At 43.9% G+C, this 17,972-nt stretch overlaps 1 protein-coding gene across 1 annotated transcript; it reads right to left on the reverse strand.

The window, feature by feature from the left end:
* Positions 1–425: 425 nt before the first annotated feature.
* Positions 426–2,660, reverse strand: LOC138287738 (nuclear apoptosis-inducing factor 1-like). The gene is made up of 2 exons (XM_069228508.1): positions 2,020–2,660; positions 426–1,798 (listed from the first exon to the last, which is right to left on the reverse strand). The coding sequence occupies exons 1-2, from the start codon at positions 2,420–2,422 to the stop codon at positions 1,581–1,583; spliced, it is 621 nt and encodes a 206-aa protein (XP_069084609.1). The 5' UTR covers positions 2,423–2,660; the 3' UTR covers positions 426–1,580.
* Positions 2,661–17,972: the final 15,312 nt, after the last annotated feature.

Genomic DNA, 17,972 nt, shown 5'->3' on the forward strand with positions numbered 1-17,972 from the left:
GGCAGAAATCAACAGCACCAAGTTGGAATTCTACAGGATTGCCAACTTCCCCCATGTAATAGGGTGTGTGGACGGGACACATATACAAATCTGCCCTCCTGCAAATCTGGAATATCTGTTCCGCAACAGGAAGTGTACCCACTCACTGAACATTCAGGTGGTATGTGACGCCCATTATGTTATCACTGACATGGCTGCCAAATTTCCAGAGAGCACACATGACTCCTACATTTTCAGGCACAGTGGGATACACCAACGCCTAGAACGTGGGGAGTTTGGAGACGGATACCTCCTAGGTATAGCTGAATACACCTTGCAGACATACACACAGGTCAATGTGGAAACCATTTATGCCCAGCTAACGTACATTTTGTGCCACACAGGTGACAGTGCATATGCACTACGACCATGGATACTTACCCCGTACTTAACACCCAGCAATGAGAAAGCGAGGCGATACAACAGTGCACATAGGAGGACCCAAAATATTATCGAAAGGACCTTTGGACTGCTGAAGGCACGATTCAGATGCCTCCACAGAAGTGGAGGTGCCCTCCAGTATACCCCAATAACAGCTTTCAAGATCGTTGGCGCATGCGCTATCCTGCACAACATTGCCACCAGACGTGGGCTACCTCTCACCCCAGAAGACCCAGATTCGGAGGATGAAGAGCAAGAGCTACCACATCGCCATCATGGGGATAGAAGCATTGCAAATCAAGGCAGACTGAGACGGGACCACATTGCAAACCAATACTTTGGAAGGTACGTGCTAACTGTCACCACACTCACTAATGTCACACACAAAGAGTCCAGATGTGAAGTGGAACAAACAAGTGATTTAATTATGTGCACCAAAAAAATTTATATACATTAACAACAGTTCAGGGGCTGTAAAAGTCCACCTGGCATGAGGACACATTGACCTCATGTGCCTCTACCCCAGGACAGTGCGGAGCTCACATTCTACGCCGGCCTCGGCCAGCATGGCTGGTACCTGGTGTGTCAGCAGTGCCCTGCCTTGCGCTACCACTGCGCAACACCCTGGTGTCACTGGCTGCGACACTGCTGATGGTGGAGCCCTCCTCGCTGTCCTGCGGCGTGTCAGCCGTGCCCCTAGCCACCTGTCTGGCCTCCATGATATCCATGGCATGGCTGAGACGTCCCAGTCCACGTGCCACATCACTGGCAAAGTGGCCCATGTCTACCTGGAGGCTGACCGTGCGCCTTGAAAGGCCAGTAGTGTTCACTGCCAGCCTGACGATGGAGGCAGACATGCGGTCCAGCCGGTGCAGTAGCTGCCTGTCACGACGCCTTGCACCCTCTCTCTCAGTTATGAGTTCTGCCACCAGTTGTCTCATTGAGAGTGCAAGGTCGCCGACATGTGTGTTGAGTTGTTGCAGCTCTGTGTGTACCAGCTGCATACCACTGTTTTGGTTTTGCTCCATGCGTCGCATGGCCCCTGATATTCTCCTTATCTCGCGTGTCTGCAGGCGCTGACCCCGTAGGAGTGTGGCCTCGGCGGGCGACATGGAGGCATCTCCTGACTCATGCTGCGGCTCTGGTGGTACATTTACACGTCACCTGCGACGCAGTGGAGGCTCTGTGTCATCTACAGTGGCACTGTGGCTGGGACCAGGTGCTGGCTCACTCATCAGTATGGCAACTGGTGCATCATGAGGGGACTGTGTGTGGGTGGTGCAGGTCTCTGTGGTGGCTGGTCCTGACTCCTCTGCAGGCTGGTGGCTGACCTGTGGCTCCTGGATGCTTTGGCTGGCGGTGGTGTAGTGTGGGAGACCTGTGGGACATAGGGAACACACTGTCAGTATCTACCATCTGTCATCAACTTCCTAATAAACTGTTGCCTATCAACTGCCTACTTGACTACATTGCCCATAATGCACCATGCAGGCGGTTGCTACTCTGAAATGGAGCTATTTTGGTTGTGCATGCTGCTGTGTACAAGGTGGGTGGGGGTATGGCATATATGGGTGTACATGCATGTCTCATGGTACTCACCGGTTGATGGTCCTGGCTCTGAAGTATCCAGCTCTCCCATCCCGCACACTGCCTCTGGCTCCAAGGTCTCCTCAACTCTTTCCTCCAGGGGTGTGGGTGGTGGTATAGTGGACGGTCCCCCTCCAGTGCCCCTCATCTCCCGGAGCCGCTCTGCCATCCTCTCTTTGGTCCGGGAGCGCAGGTCATACCACAGTTTCTTTAAATCTTCTATACTCCGGTGGCTGACACCCATGGAGTTCACCTTGTCTTGGATGTCCGTCCAGATTCTTTTCTTCTCCACCTCTGGCACACTGAGGGCTGCCCTCCCAAAAAGTTGTTCATGGTGCTGGCAGCATTCCCCTGTCAGCACCTCCAGCTCTTTTTCTGCAAATTTCAATTTGCGCTTCCTTGGTGTCTCTGCCATGGTAGCTGCTGTTCTCTCTGTTTGCAGTTCAGCAGTTTAAAATGGGTGTGGTCCTCCCTCCTCCCAGGTGTATTTGTAAACTTCCTGGCTGTGATGTCATCATCAGGAGCCAGGAAGTGTTTTCCAGAGTGTTCTGCTGCACCTGCATTCAATATCCAGCACAGTCGCAATTTGCGACACCCACTTGCAAATTGCGTGTCCGTTTTTAGCGCGGTCGCAAAAAGCGACCTCGCAAACAGCGGACTCGCAATCTGTGGTGCGACTTCATTTGCGAGTCGCAAATTGAAGTCGCCTTTTCTTCTTGGATACCATTTAGCGAGACGGAAATTGCGAGTCGGAAATTGCGAGTCGCAATGACTCGCAATTTCCGACTCGCTAAATTTTTCCTACCTACATCTGGCCCTTAGTTTCTTTAGGCTTACTAGAGTCTTTGTCTGTTTTATAGGTGGCCTTCTTTCCCTGCGTCTCTTCTCCCTGTGTTATTGCTGGGAACAATTTCAATCGATCAACTATTCCCCGTCTCCACATTTTGCTCTCATTATCCCACCTAGCTTCTGCATAAATCTTTTCTGCTCTTTTTATTCTTCTTTGGATTTTTTCTTGTCTCTGTTTAAGAGCCATTAGATCCCAAATCGCTAAAGCCTCATACAAAGCTGGCCTCGGAGGTGGTTTCTGTACGCTTAACATCCACCTCAAATTCTCTAGCACCCTCGTATTGAACGTCCCATGTTTCTGTATTTACTTTCTGCCAGATGTGCAATGATAAGCATTTAACCACTTCTTCTGAGGAATGTTGACTTATTGCAAATTAATGCTGTTTTGCACTCTGACATACTTGAACTTTATATTACAATAACTGACTGTTTACTTTCTTATTTTATGTTGTATGCACCCACACGATTGCCTATACACATTAGAAACTGTAACTGCACTTTTTGAATAATGGAAGGATTTGATGATAATAGAGATACCCTTTTTAGAGAACTATTTCAAGCAAATGCCCAGGCAAACACACACAGTACATCTAATCCCTCACAGGAGGGCCTCAGAATGAAGTTTATTAGACTCGAGCGATTAAGGAAACAAGAACTCTCACGTTGGTGGGACTTTACAATCTTGCAAAAATATATGGAGAATAATCAAATTCCGAGGGGTCTGAGGGTTATTCTATTTCCATCCTTTGACGACTTAAGCCCTGACTTGCTCAAGGAATGGGAAGATTTGTTGGTCACCTCTTCGTACGGCATGATGGATATACTTATCCGTGATGCCAAGGCGAAGCGCGAGAAACTATTACAGGACATTGCACTATTAGAAAAAGAGATCAATGATATAGATTCACCAGACACTATAATCAAAAACTATAACATTCTGAAGGAGGTCCTACAAAAACATCAATTATACATCAAGGATAAGAAGGTACGCAAACTTAGGAGAGACGAAAATGATTATAGAAATGGAAGGGTTTTCACCTTTGCACGTAAATATGATACCCTTAAAGCAGACAGCGTTAGGGATACCCCATCCACCAAGGCGAAGCTTCCCTCCCCTGGTCTTACGACCAGTGACACGGACGCTTCTAGCATCTCCAGTGGAACCAGTGAAGACACCAGGGACCATATACCATTACCCTCCTCTACACATAGGCCTCCTTTTTTATTGGAATTGGAGAGGTTCAGGAAAGGCCAAAAACAACTTCAAAAGAGGGCAGTAACAAACACAAGCCCACCAGAAGGGGGAAACACAAGCACAAACACATACAGACGACAGGAAGGCGTTGCCACACGTTCGACAACTCGCAACACACACCAATGATTGACAAAACTGTGTCTCCAAAGGATACTTCCGACACTATTTCTATTGTCAACCTATCCTCCACAACCTTAAATATTGAACAAACTAATGTGCTCAAGAAAGGCTTAGGCTTTGTACCTACAAGACTTCCAGACTTCACACAACTTCACATCAGTCTGTTCAAGTTCATTCGTAAGTGTAAACTCTATAAATACTTTCAGGAATCACACATTCCGACTCGGGCAACTACCACCCTATACCATACTCCCAGTACTATGACCATCAAGGAAGTTAAAGACATCCAAACCTTGCTTTCAATTGAACACAATGCAGAACCCTTAATACCTCTAACCGAGATCTTGACAGATCTTAACATAGACTGTAATGTTAGGTCCCTCAGTGGTCTGAGGACAACTTCTAAGTTTACTCCTGTAATACCCAGGGATTATGCTATTGATTCTTTCTGCAGTAGAGTCACTAGTGATCTCTACTGCTTGGAAGAACAATATTTGCTAGGACGTAAATCAATCCACGTGCATAACACCACGCTTGCTGAAAAACAAGCTTTATTCTCACTTAGCAGGTGCAAGGACATAGTGATCAAGGAGGCAGATAAGGGTGGGAACATTGTGATTATGGACAAAGCGGATTACTTATCCGAACTGGATCGTCAATTATCAGATGGCAACGCATATCGCAAACTCACACACAACCCCATGTTGGAAGTCAATAGAAGTATTTTAAAGAAACTACAAGCATTTCTCGATTTGGATTTGATATCGGACATGGAATATAAGTACCTCTATAACAACACGCCCACCTCACCATGTATCTATATTCTACCCAAGATACACAAATCTGGTCTATTCCCCCCGGGTAGACCAATTATCTCTGGTATTGGTTCCCCCACAGAGAAACTGTCGGAGTACATAGACATCTTCCTCCAGCCTTTTGTCCAGAATCTACCCTCGTACATCAGGGATACAAAGGACCTACTGTGCAAAATCACTGACTACGAATGGACGGAAGGGCATTTTTTTGTTACTTTGGATGTTTCTTCACTGTACACAAGCATCCCGAGAGCAGAGGGTCTTGTTGCCATCCAACATTATTTAGACACTAGAGATGCCTCTCTACTAAATCATACTAGCATGATTGTGGATTTGATAAATTTGGTCCTAGATAACAACATTTTCCTACACAATGGAAATTGGTATCGACAGATACAGGGAGTAGCTATGGGGGCCAAATTTTCACCTTCATACGCCAACCTCTATATGGGATATCTGGAAAAAATGCATGTGTGGCACTCGTGCCCTCCACCCCTGTCACAACACATTCTTTACTGGGGTAGATACATCGACGACATCTTAGTTTTCTGGTCAGGGGATGCATCCTCCCTTTTACTCTTCACTGAACATTTGAACAACAACATTTACAATATCAAATTCACCCATGAGGCCAGTCAATCTTCCATCAACTTCCTGGATCTCACTATCTATATTGACCATGGCAAAATCTGTACTAAATTGTTCAGAAAACCCACAGCATGCAATGCCATTCTGCATGCGACGAGTTCACATCCAAAGCCACAAATTAACGCCATTCCTTTTGGTGAGGCTACCAGAATCCGCCGTAACTGCAGTGAGGAGCAGGTTTTTCAACAAGAACTACATAACATGGAATCACGGTTCATACACAGAGGTTATCACCCTCAGGTTCTTAAAAAAGCGACCAGTAAGATCTTAAAAATTAAACGTCTGAATTTACTGGCCAATACTAAGAAAAAGAACACACGGGAGTGTATCTCTCTGGTGATCCCACACAGCGCACTAAGCTCCAATATCCATAAAACTATACGCAAACATTGGCCACTACTCCTTACAGACGGTACTCTAAGAAATGGTCTGACCACAAACCCTAGCATTATCTATAAGAAGGGCATTACCTTACGAGACCAACTTTGCCACAGCTTTTTACCGCCTGAGTACAGGGACACCTGGTTGTCTAGACCGCCAGTGGGCACCTACAAATGTGGACATTGCAACATCTGCAACTATATCAAAGATAAGCTAACAAGTTTTCAGTACAATACTCGAATCACATATAAACTGAAACATTTTATCAACTGCAACACCAGCTATGTGGTATATTGCATTGTGTGTACCTGTGGGCTCATTTACATTGGAAGTACCATTAGACCGTTAAAGGAGAGAATCCAAGAACATTTGAGAGCCATTCGGTCATGTAATACCAACTATCCATTTGCGATTCATTATAACGAAACCCATGGGCACAGAGAAGTGCTGGATATTCATATCCATGGGATCGACTCTCTCAACAGAATGCCTCGAGGAGGGAACCGCACTTTGGCTCTCAGACGTCTCGAGAGTAGATGGATCATAAAACTGCGAGCGGTTGAACAAGGCCTTAATATACATAAAGACCTACATGTTTTTCTGTAATTGTTCTACACAGGCTTTGCCTCCTCTTGCAGCATTCACATAATTTGATTTTGCGTGTGTGTCTTGCTGACTAAATACATGACATTTTGTGACATTCCTTCCTCTCCTAACCCCTTGTTACTGAGTACAGGACGACAAACTGCTAAGTTATTCCAGTTTGTCGTTTAAAAGTGAGTGGCTGCCCTTTGGTATTTCACCCTTACATTTGTGTATGTATACTTTCAATCCTTCTCTGTGTTCCATTATTATCATTTTTGCAATAATGATAACAAATTCCCTATGTGCCTATACATAATGCCTTATGTGGCAAACTCTGTAATTCCATGTTTGTTGATCGTAATCGTTTGTTCTAGTACAACGTAAATGTATATATGTTACCATCTGTTAACTGCACACTAGGAAAATGATTTTTGTACTGTATATATATTTACTCTTTTTAACTTTTCCATCTTTTTCTTTTTACCTTGTGTCTAATACATATGCTGTATGCACTTAAGAATCTGTCTTATTTTCATTAAAAGAACCTCCCTCGACTACTCTGCATATAACAACTCTGGTAATTGGGCTCTCCCTATACCACGCACTATAACGTATCGGAGCACATTCCTTGGGAAATTGGCTGTCTTTAATACTAATAACGGGGATTTCTCGGCATGCCGGAGCTCACATCAATACACTTAACATGGCGCCCGTGTAGCACCTCTTATTGTGGTTAATAGCTCAACTCTTGCCTCTCCCTATCGTAAACATAGTCCTTTTTTGTTTTCTACACTGCACACGTGTATATATCGACAGTGCGCAGCCTGAGTTGGTCCTACGTTACCTGTCAGCGCTACCTTACGCTGTACCCGGCACGCTTACCGAAGCGTCACTGACTGCCGGATCCTGGGGAATCACCGGTAAGGGAATACTGAGTTTACCGTTCTAGGGACCTCATGTCTTGGAACGCGTAAAGGCTCAGCGGGAAGCGCCACTATTGAGAGCGCTTTCTTTTGTTAACTTTGTCTCTTCCATACGCTTGATGTGATCAATATGCTCGCATACTTGGGATAATTTACATTTATACTTACGGTTACGCCGTCAAATATTTCTTCGGATACGAGCCGCCACCAGTCCTCCTCTACTACTTAACGTATATCCGCAACTCAAAGCGGTGGACCAGACGCATACTATATTTTTTCTTGGTCACTTCGTATTCAACCCCTAGACCGAGATCCCCAACCCCTTAACATACTCGTAACATCAGTATTGATTTCTTTCTTCGGTGTACACCTTCCTGTGGTCCCGAGTTAGTCTAATCGGATACCTAGTTTCTACTCATTGTTTTGGCATTTACGACCTATTTCATGATATGACCGTGTCCCATGGATTTTAATTAATTTTTAAGGTATTTCCCTTAGTTAACTGTAAATGTTGTTTTTTTGTGTCTCTCATGTCGGCACATTTCTTTTCCTAGATCTCTGCTCCAATTCGCAGACTTGGTCTACTGAGACCTCAGACGGAGTGTGTATCCCATACTACGGATTCACCCTTTGGGGTATTCTTATGCCCTGATGTGTACTATTGGTCCTTGATATCACGAAGGACCCTCACTTATCCGGACACATAAATCACAATCTTCCGGGTAGGTCTTGTTTTCCGTCTTTTCCACTTTAACATTAGCGCAGTACCAGTAGTTTTAGCATTTGGATTACAAGTGCTGTTCTTCTCTTTTTTTTTGGACTCCCCTTACAGATATGGTTCTACTCTCACTACATATTGGAACTTTGCATTTCCTGAATTTACAGAACCTTTAAGGTATTTTAAGATATCCACGGGCATTCTCGTTTCCCATATTTTTTATATATTTTTTATAGTTTATGCACATTGTTGGGCACTTTCTGCAATTCCCCTCTTGTATATACATTAGCACACTTTTTTATCACATTTCATTCACTTTTGGTGGCCAGTCACTCTCCCACTCAATACAATCTACGACCGTCTTCCACCCTTTTCCTCGTATGCACACTCTTTACAGTGTTTCTATTCTGAACTATACTTTGGAACATCTATGGGTATCTCTTTTTTGGCCCACGTTGCATGTTATAATATGCATAAATGAACTCTTTGAATATGTACCTACCGGCTGGTAGTGGAGCATTCTCTCTGTTAAAGAATTCCAATCTGTCTTTGTTTACAGCCTTGAAGAAGTCCGTAAGGACGAAACACGTGTTGGCTATCACTGATCTCACGTATTTTCAATTGTTTACATGGACTTTGTACATCTATGTATATTTGTATTTTTGTTCGCATACTGCAACGCTAAGGATTAAAGTATCCGTCACAAAATAACTAATCTTGGAGTGCCCTGGTTGCTCTTTTTAGACTCTGCATATTGTTTTATACAGCACTCAACGTAGTCGGTGCTCTGCTACCGCCTATGTGTCTGTGTATTTTCGAAACCCGTGGTGGTTGGGTTTCTGCACCAGGTTGGCACCCAACATATGTTTGTACTCTTGATAATATATTTCTGTATTTACTTTCTGCCAGATGTGCAATGATAAGCATTTAACCACTTCTTCTGAGGAATGTTGACTTATTGCAAAGATCTAAGGTGTTCAGCTGCTTGTGATCTTGGTGATATTGATCGAGGGGTTCCTGTGAATTCCCCTCCCATTACATCCTGGGTTATTGCTCCCTGATCACGTACACCAGATTGACCTTGTGCATACAATGGCACCGGTGGACCAACAGTAATTGGCAACGATATTGCAGCTGGTGTCTGACCTGGTCCCAAACCTCGTGGAGCTGCGACTCCAAAGGTCTGATCCTCTGAAGCCGTTGCAGGTATTAATGGAGGACCTGCTGCTGGGTTATATCCCGGTATCAGTTGTGGTTGCGGCTGGGGCAGCAATTGTGGAGTTGGCTCAATCTGCGCTAAGCTCGATTTTGTATATATCGGGTCTGGCGGCACTATCAGGTTTGTAGTAGTCTCTAGCACTGGGACATCTGGATAGATTCTCTGTATCTGCGGTGGAGGTTGCAACTGTATCTGCATGTCTGGCACAGTGGGTACACTGACACAATTCTGTATCGAAGCCGTATCACTAGTCTGTACTGTATCAGTAACTCCCTTCTCCAGCGTCTGGTTCTCAGGACCCGTACTAGTGCTCGGGATATTGTCGCTCGCCGCATAAGGTGGCGGGCGATCATGTAATATCCGATCCATGAATCGTCTTCCTCTTCCCAAGGTCTCTTAGGGCCAGATGTAGCAAACTTTTGCGAGTCGCAAATGGCCCGAATCGCAATTTGCGACCCCTCAAAATCGGAAACGGGATGCAAAAATACCATTTCCGACTCGCAAAATGCGATGCAAGCCATTACCGACTCGCAAAAATAGCGACCCCATTTTGCGACCCGCAAATAGGAAGTCGCTATTTGCGAGTCGAAAACCACATGTAATAGCCACTCGCAAATTGCGACTAGTCGCAAAAAGCCCATTTTGCACTTCCCATTTACCACTAACTCAGAGCAGGTGGTAACCCAACACTTAACTAAATTGTAGAGGAGACCCTGAAAGAGTGCCACACATTTCAAGTAACCGGTCAACAAGAAGCCCCACAGCCTTTGCAACTGTCCAAACTACTTACTAGTGTATGGAAACAAATCTCAGTTTACTTCTTCGGACAGCACTGTTCCAGTAAATATCTCATGGTAGTTATGTTTCAATACTCCAACAGCTGCCCACAACCAATGCAGCCGTGGAAGAGCCGGCCCTAAACAACATATTTGCCACCTGGGCATCCCCGAAACGGCAAAGACAGACAACAGTCTGCCATTCAGCGGGCTCGAATTTGCAACATTTGCAAGGCATCTTGATTTTAAACATTGAAATATCACCCCAATATGGCGACAAGCACATGGGATGGTGGAATGATTTGTGGCCACACTAAAGGAGACAGTGCAACAAGCAGAAATTGAACCAACTCTACTTCAGCAGGCATTTGACACCATACTTTGAGAATACTGCAATATTCTACACAGAATCATAGGCTAATGCTCATCCTCACTCATTCTAGGACAAGTGGTGCGCACCCAGATCTATTGGTGGGCCAAAGTGGAGACATCACTGTAGTGTTGCTGAGGTACAAGACCAGCAATGGAAAGACAAGATGAAGAACTACACCAATCGCAAGCAAAAAAGAGCAAAAGATTTGCCTCTTGTAGTCAGAGATTGGGGTCTAGTCAAACAAGAATAACAAAGAAAGCCAGACGCCCGATATATTAGCCACCCACTCCAAGTAAAGTTCCAAAAGGAAACCATGATCACTGTTGAGAGTGGGGATCACAGAATGACTAGAAACAGCTCAACTTCAAACAATATCACCACAAGCTGACAATCCATGGCATTTAAGAAGGATCAAGGAGAAACCCATAAGTCTTTTTGAAATAATTTAAGAAGACACCAAAGTTTCAAATCTCAGTCTCATGTAAGGAAAGGGAAAGACCTACACTTTCTTCAAGTGGGAGGGATGTCATGACGTTGCAGGTCGCAACAAAGACAGAACCAGGCACTAAGACCTGGGGACACTAGGAAGACCCTCCACAGTGGTCACCACCTCTTCAGAGTGGACACAGGAAGTAGAAGAAGTGGGTCAAGGGAGGAGACAGAGATACTGGGCCACGAGGAAGCAATGGATAATAGGAGTAGGCTGCCACCAGGTCTGGCATCAATTGCAATTGTACCTGTAATAAAAGTAATCCAATTCTATCTAGCTGTCGTTGTCGTCTGTGGTCGTCACTCCACCCCTGCTAACAGTCTTACCTCTGGACCACAATACTGGAAGGAGCCCGCTTCCTTTCGCACCATGTACATAGAGGCTCCGACATAATTTCACGAGGGGATGTTCTGCTTTATGAGTAAAATGCAAATTTAAAATCATTTTAGAAAGTTCAAGTTTATGTTTTGTTTTCCAGAGGAAAGATTAACTCTGTATCAAAAAGTTAGACCCTGGTCATTGTGTTCCAGGTTCAGTTGCTCAGTCATAGATTGTCATTTAGCAATGGCAGAATTGCATATCAAAAGGCTGTGCCAGGAAATCTTACTCGCTAACCTAGAGTATTTGTGCCTATGAAACAGTCTCTATTTTCCTGTAAGAGGCAACATATGGGAGCCTTTTCATCCCATATCCTATAACTAATAGCTCACATGAGCAAATGGTAGAGTTTTGTGACCAAGGTCTTTTCCCATAGCACTGATACATTATCAGTAATGCCACCCTTCAGAATATCACACTGGAGTATGTTTGGTAGTACAGTACCTTATTATAACAATTTGTCTACCTGAGAGAACTTCCTATGTGGCCAGGATAGAAAAATCTATTCCCTATGGTTAGGGTCCAACAGCACCATATGGCCATCAGTTCATGATCTTTAAGCAAATCATGGTGCTAATATGTACTAACATGTGTTCAATGATTTAGAGCTGCCCAAGACATAGTCAAGAGCTAGGGGCCATATGTACGAACACATTTTCCCATTGACACAGAATGGGAAAAACCCTTTGCTACATCTGGCCCTAGATTCCCAACGGCCCCAACAATTACCCAAGTAGAGCCAAATTCAATGAACAATCTGGAGCTGGTGAACAGAAAGTGTTGGTGATTACCTTTGGGAGCACATATTGTGCCAGTAATTAGTGCTCTGTCTATGGTGTGTATCTTATTGAACACAAATCTTCCTGCCACAAATAGGAAAGTCACTTGATGAGGTAATGATTTTCTTGATCAGAAAGATTGACATCATGTTTCTTAGCATGGCTGGTGAAATGTATAACAATATGTTGGTCTATGTCTATTAAGCTATTGGTAATAACCATTCCCACTCAATACTCCCTGAGTATGCTCAAATAAGGTAGGTGGGTTGCGTGGATGCCTACAACACCAGTGTCTCTGATGTGGAGGTACTGGAGTGCTTTTTACCTCTGATATAAAAAGAGGTAAGCCATTAAAACAAAGAGATATGTTTCGCAATTGTGAGCATGATTTAGCCATCAAGGACTAAGGGGATATTTATGCACTTCTTGTTTTTGCTGAACAATTTGAGGGGCAGCAGGTGCAAGTGGCAGTGATGACCAACATCAGTGTATGTCACGTTCAGAAGACACAAACGTGGAGGGTACAATTGTTAGTGACATTTCATGTGAGAGGTCAGTAATGTAGACCTCCCACCTTGTGTCTATCCGGAATAAAGGATGGACTAGACATGTGGGTAAAGCGCCTTATAACTGCCTCTACAGAAGCAATGGACAGGAGTGAACAGGGACAGCCAGGTCCAATGTATAAAAGTGTATATAAACAAATGGAGAGAGGAAGAATACAGGAGGAAGGGAAAAGAGAAAACTTTGATCTTGAAGCAGAGCTTTTGCAATAGTTCTATTCTACATCGGTGAATGAAACAAATTATATATCAAGTGCACAGCAGCGATTTGGAAATCATAAAAGCAGGAGTACAGTGGGTAGCAATTGTTTGGGTCAGTAGTTCTGCTAGAGGCACGTGGTGGAATGCTGTTGTGCGATTAACACCTATAGGTGTGGAGAAAATTTATCAAGCATGGCATTTCAGAAGTCACCACTGAGACATACGTGGACTATAGAGTAATCCCTGATCTAACCCAAACCTACAGCATTCAGTATGTATGTTCCAAAAATTATGCCCTGGCTTTACACTATGAAGGTGATCTGGACTTGTCTCTGTTGCTTATCAAAGTGTTTACAACTTGATGAAGTCCTTCTCTGTCTGACTGCAATCAGGTAGCCTTCGGTTTTCTATTCTGATCCCTAGGAGATTATGCACAGAACGCATGTATGTCCTGCATCAGTCATGTCCGGGTTCATTGCTGTTGTTGCCACTATGGGAGAATTAAATGAATTAAGTTACTCTTACAGTTAATCAGGCTCAGTAAATTTCATGGTCTTGCCATCCAGTGTGATAAGCATTGCTGAGGGTTCAAGGCAGCCATACTACTGAAGTATATTTTAAATCAAAAGGTCTGTCAAGTAAGAACAGACCATGTTTTTTTTTGCCTGCTCATAAAATTGTCAGAACCTGCTGGGATCTAAGCAATCAATGATATGTCTAAGTTAGCTTTTCTTAGATGGTATATGCCATTGACTCAATATTCTCTTTAAATCTTCAAAGGTTTGAAGACTTAGACCCTCTGGAAATGAGGCAAAAAGTCAGCCCGTTATCTATTTATGTTGCCTTTCTCCAACGTTTTCAGGTATTCCATAAAACCAGTGTGCCTCTCAAGTACATTTCTCTCATGGTAGAATCTAAAGTTACTTCCAAGATGTTTGGATGATCTGGTTTTGGCTGATGGCGCATTCCAGAAATACCTGCCAAACATAACAGTGGATTATCTATGTGCGCTGCAGACAGTCTACTCTTGGCATGCTGACAAGCATTTATAAGTACACAATGAGGGGAGAGAATATTTGTACTAAAGAAGTATGTATTGGGTGATGTGACAACATGTCGAGTCCCTTCTTGCTTCACAGTTTAGTCTCACAGTGTGCTTATAACTTCTAGCTCTTTCCCTCTCAAATGAGATAGGGGGTAGGATTTCTGTTTACTGCCTCCCTCGTTACAGTGTTTACGAACCACCTCACAAATTCCCCAGCAGCACTTGCCTACAGTAACTTCAGTCCTCTCACAAGTGGTAGTAAACAAGCAATTGGACACCTGCAGGGCAGTGATCCGTGCTCCTGCTCTACACATAACCATCAGCTGCTAACCAGGACACATGGTGACCTGCTGCTGCTGAGACCTACACCTTTTCTCCACCAGGTGGGCATTGCATAGATCATCAATGCCTAGCTGCCACATAGGTTCCACCACCCCAGCAGGTGCTCCTGATGTCAGCGGCTCCTCCAGGTCAGTAAGACACCCAAATGTTGGTGCGCTCTGCACAGCTCAATCATGTGTACTACTGTACTTTTCTTTTATAGGAGAAGGAAATGGCTGCACAATCAGCTTGTAATGGGTATTTAACTATCTAGCTTACATCACCTCCTTGAGTTAGGCTTGGTCTGTTCTGGTACATTAATCTGAGTGAGTAAAGGGGTTAAAATGGGAGTACTTTGTTATTCAGTTTTGAGTCCGTTAGTATTGTGTCCCCCCAGATGACCAGTGGTAAGTAACTACAATTGTAAGCAGTAATCTCAGTCTGCCCAAGGACCCAAGTCTTGCAAGATTGTCCCACAAACAATAGGGAATTGGTGTCATTTCTGCGGACATTTTAATTCCTGACTAAGAATTATTCATACCTCCAGAGAATTAGGGAACAAGTGCCCTATGCATTTCCAGAATAGTTATGGAGGTTCACTGGACAGATTTAAAATGTAGAGCAAGAACCAATCACTGGCAAAAAGAAGAAAAATCATAAGCACTCTGGTATCTTCCCAAGGACATCTGGCCAGGGTTGTATACATTTAAAGTAGTCAAAGTAGTCATGTACCCAGCCTCCCACAGTAGGAAGTCAATTGCTTTGGCACAACTAACTAGTAGCATTGACTCATTTAACAAAATTGGTAAGTCTCCATAACCTCACAAACAGCGAATGGCAGAGTACAGCAACAAAGAGCTTGAGATGATTAGAAAGACCACATTGGGACGTAAGGCTGCCCATCAGTCATAAAAGTCCTACTGCGGACACTGCTAGATGTCTATGTGTCTAAATCGAAGAATTTGTTGCCCTGTGAAGCTTTTGCGCTACTTTTTGTGGAGACTGCAGAGTCAGCAAACTGGCAAACCACTTCAGTCCTCGTGGGTGGCCTGGACTGGCCTAAGCTGCAGGCATATAAACAAAAGCAACTACGTGTTCAATATAAATCTAAAGTGGTCAAAGACCATCCAAGCTGCCAGAAGCAAAATGGTTAAGTGGGCATGCCACAGCAAGAAAATCATGCCCGGAGTGGGTAGGATCAATGGTCTGTATGTAGCCTTCTATACCTCTTGCAGCAGCCATGAGTTTGGCTTTGGATAATGTGGGGCTGGAAGCCCATCGGCTCTGGATTTCTTTTTTAAGGTCTGACCCAGAAACTCAGAGCCACGAAATGAGAAAAAAAAAAAATCAATAATGGGGCCTTCGGTCAGCCCTCTTTAGTCACTACTGTTCAGCTGTCATTCATGTTGCCTCTGCCTAACACAGCAAATACCATGGGGAAATGGGTCAACCTACTCAAGCCATCGTCTCTCTTGCACTGTAAGTAAAGGTGTGTTATCTTATCACATGTGCGCATCCACTAAAAAGGAAGTACTTAGTTTGAAGGCTAGTGGGTCTATAAACTACTTAGCCAAAGCTATTTTCTTTTCGTTCTCAATACATTTTGTAGTCAGCCGTGTGTTTAAACTATGTTGTGCAATACATTAATTGAAACCAAATAGTATGTTTCCTTTCTGTCAAAAAGAATAATATTTTTCTGTGATGTGCATTAAAACTTAAAAGGGTTTTCTTTACACAATCTAGTACACCAGCCTGCTAGGAAGCACATGCCCTGTTCAAAATGATGCGCAATGTTTTAATTATAATGTTTATTGCCACGTTTGGGTGGTAGCATTTTTTTCTAAATTTTATGTGGGGGTGGGTGGGTGGAGTCTAAACTAACCACAGAACCCACCTGCCATTGCCAGGCCTTTTGCTACCTTTGCTAATGATGGTCTGAGGTTGCCTGAATCGCAGCCAAAGAAAGCTTTCGGGAAGATTACATTATTAAGTCGGGGAGATGGGAATTCTTACAAGTCATATCAGGAAGTTCCAACAGTCCACAAGAAACGCTTCGTTTTTTTTCTTTCATCTTGTTAGTGCATCAGACAGACACAGAAACACATGTGAATGTTCGGCCACCTGCCCACATTCAGGGCAAAACAGAGAGCTCTTAATATTGAGTGGAAAGGAATATTAAGAATATTACAAGCAGCGGTGCAATGGTTTGGGAGGCCTAGAATCAGGTGATCATTGCTCACCATGACAGTTTGTTACATGACGGTGGGTGGGGTCACCCATGATATGTTAATGATTTCTTTGGGTAAGAATTACTAGTTTTGGATGGCGTTTTATTTTATGAACTTTTATTTAGCAAAAACTGGACCACAAGGTATTGGAGCGCTTTGCATGAGCACTAGTTACATTACACAAGGTCAAATTCAGGGGTTTTAAATTATTTTTTAAGGCACAAGTGATTTGCCCAGAATCACACGTTGTTGAGCTGATGTTGAGACTCGAACCTTGTCCCTAGTTCCAAAGTCAGTAGCTCATGCCTTAATGCCAGATCCTTTTACAAATGAAGGAATCCCTGACACCCAAGTTGTTGGGGGTCTACGGAGCTTAATTTGTACAAAATCACACCCAGAGTGGGTTGGCAGGATGCCATTTCGCAAACAAGGGAAGGCAGGTCTAGGAAGGAAGGAATGTAGTGCTGCATAAATTAAGTTCTAGGAATAGAGGTTAAATAAGCTTTTATGGTCTAATTAACTACTTGGAGGACGTTGGGTGAGGGGTGGTCACCTGTTGAGAAACTGATTCGATACTTACGAATTTGGCATGGGCCTAGAATTAGCCAACTGTTGTCAGGATTCAGCAAGGGATCTGGGGTTTAAGGTTGACTACGAAAACGTTGCTTGGTGTTTAATTTGTAAAAAAAAAAAAAAAATGTGGCAGTGCCCTTGTGAGGAGGCCACTGCAGCTTGCACCACCTATTACCAAAGCTGTCAGACAGAACCTAGACAATTACTAACCATAATACTGCTACATGTGTGACAATTCAGACTGTCCAAGAGCCCCAAAATGCACATATTCAATTGATAAACAACTGTCCTTCTACTCATCTCTACATCACACAGACAGTGCCACCATGCAGCAGCTGTCATAAGTGTAGGAGATGACAATTAAGTGCCGGTGCCGAGCACCGTAAACCACCAGCTCAAATTAAGCACTGGCTACTGCTTTAAGACTGTCGTGCATCAGCCAGTGGCAGCTGGAATGTCCAGAGCAATAAGCTAGCCTGTGTTAAGGATTGACCTCCAGGTCATGACAGGCAGCAGCAGTATTTAAACAACATAAAGGCCTTAGGACTCCACCTGGCAACTTTCCATATTGTACTGGCTCACCGCTTGTCACTAGCTAGTTTACTGTTATATATGCATTAAATTGTGATTGTGTTATATGTGTATTGCCATGGCCCTTTTGGGAGAGGTTATGGCTGTATGGTTCTTCGTAGAGCGTGATGTCTGAAGAGTTCGAAACCAGTGGT

This window comes from Pleurodeles waltl, chromosome 1_1 (genome assembly GCF_031143425.1).
Source record: "Pleurodeles waltl isolate 20211129_DDA chromosome 1_1, aPleWal1.hap1.20221129, whole genome shotgun sequence".
In the NCBI taxonomy this organism is placed as follows: Eukaryota; Metazoa; Chordata; class Amphibia; order Caudata; family Salamandridae; genus Pleurodeles; species Pleurodeles waltl.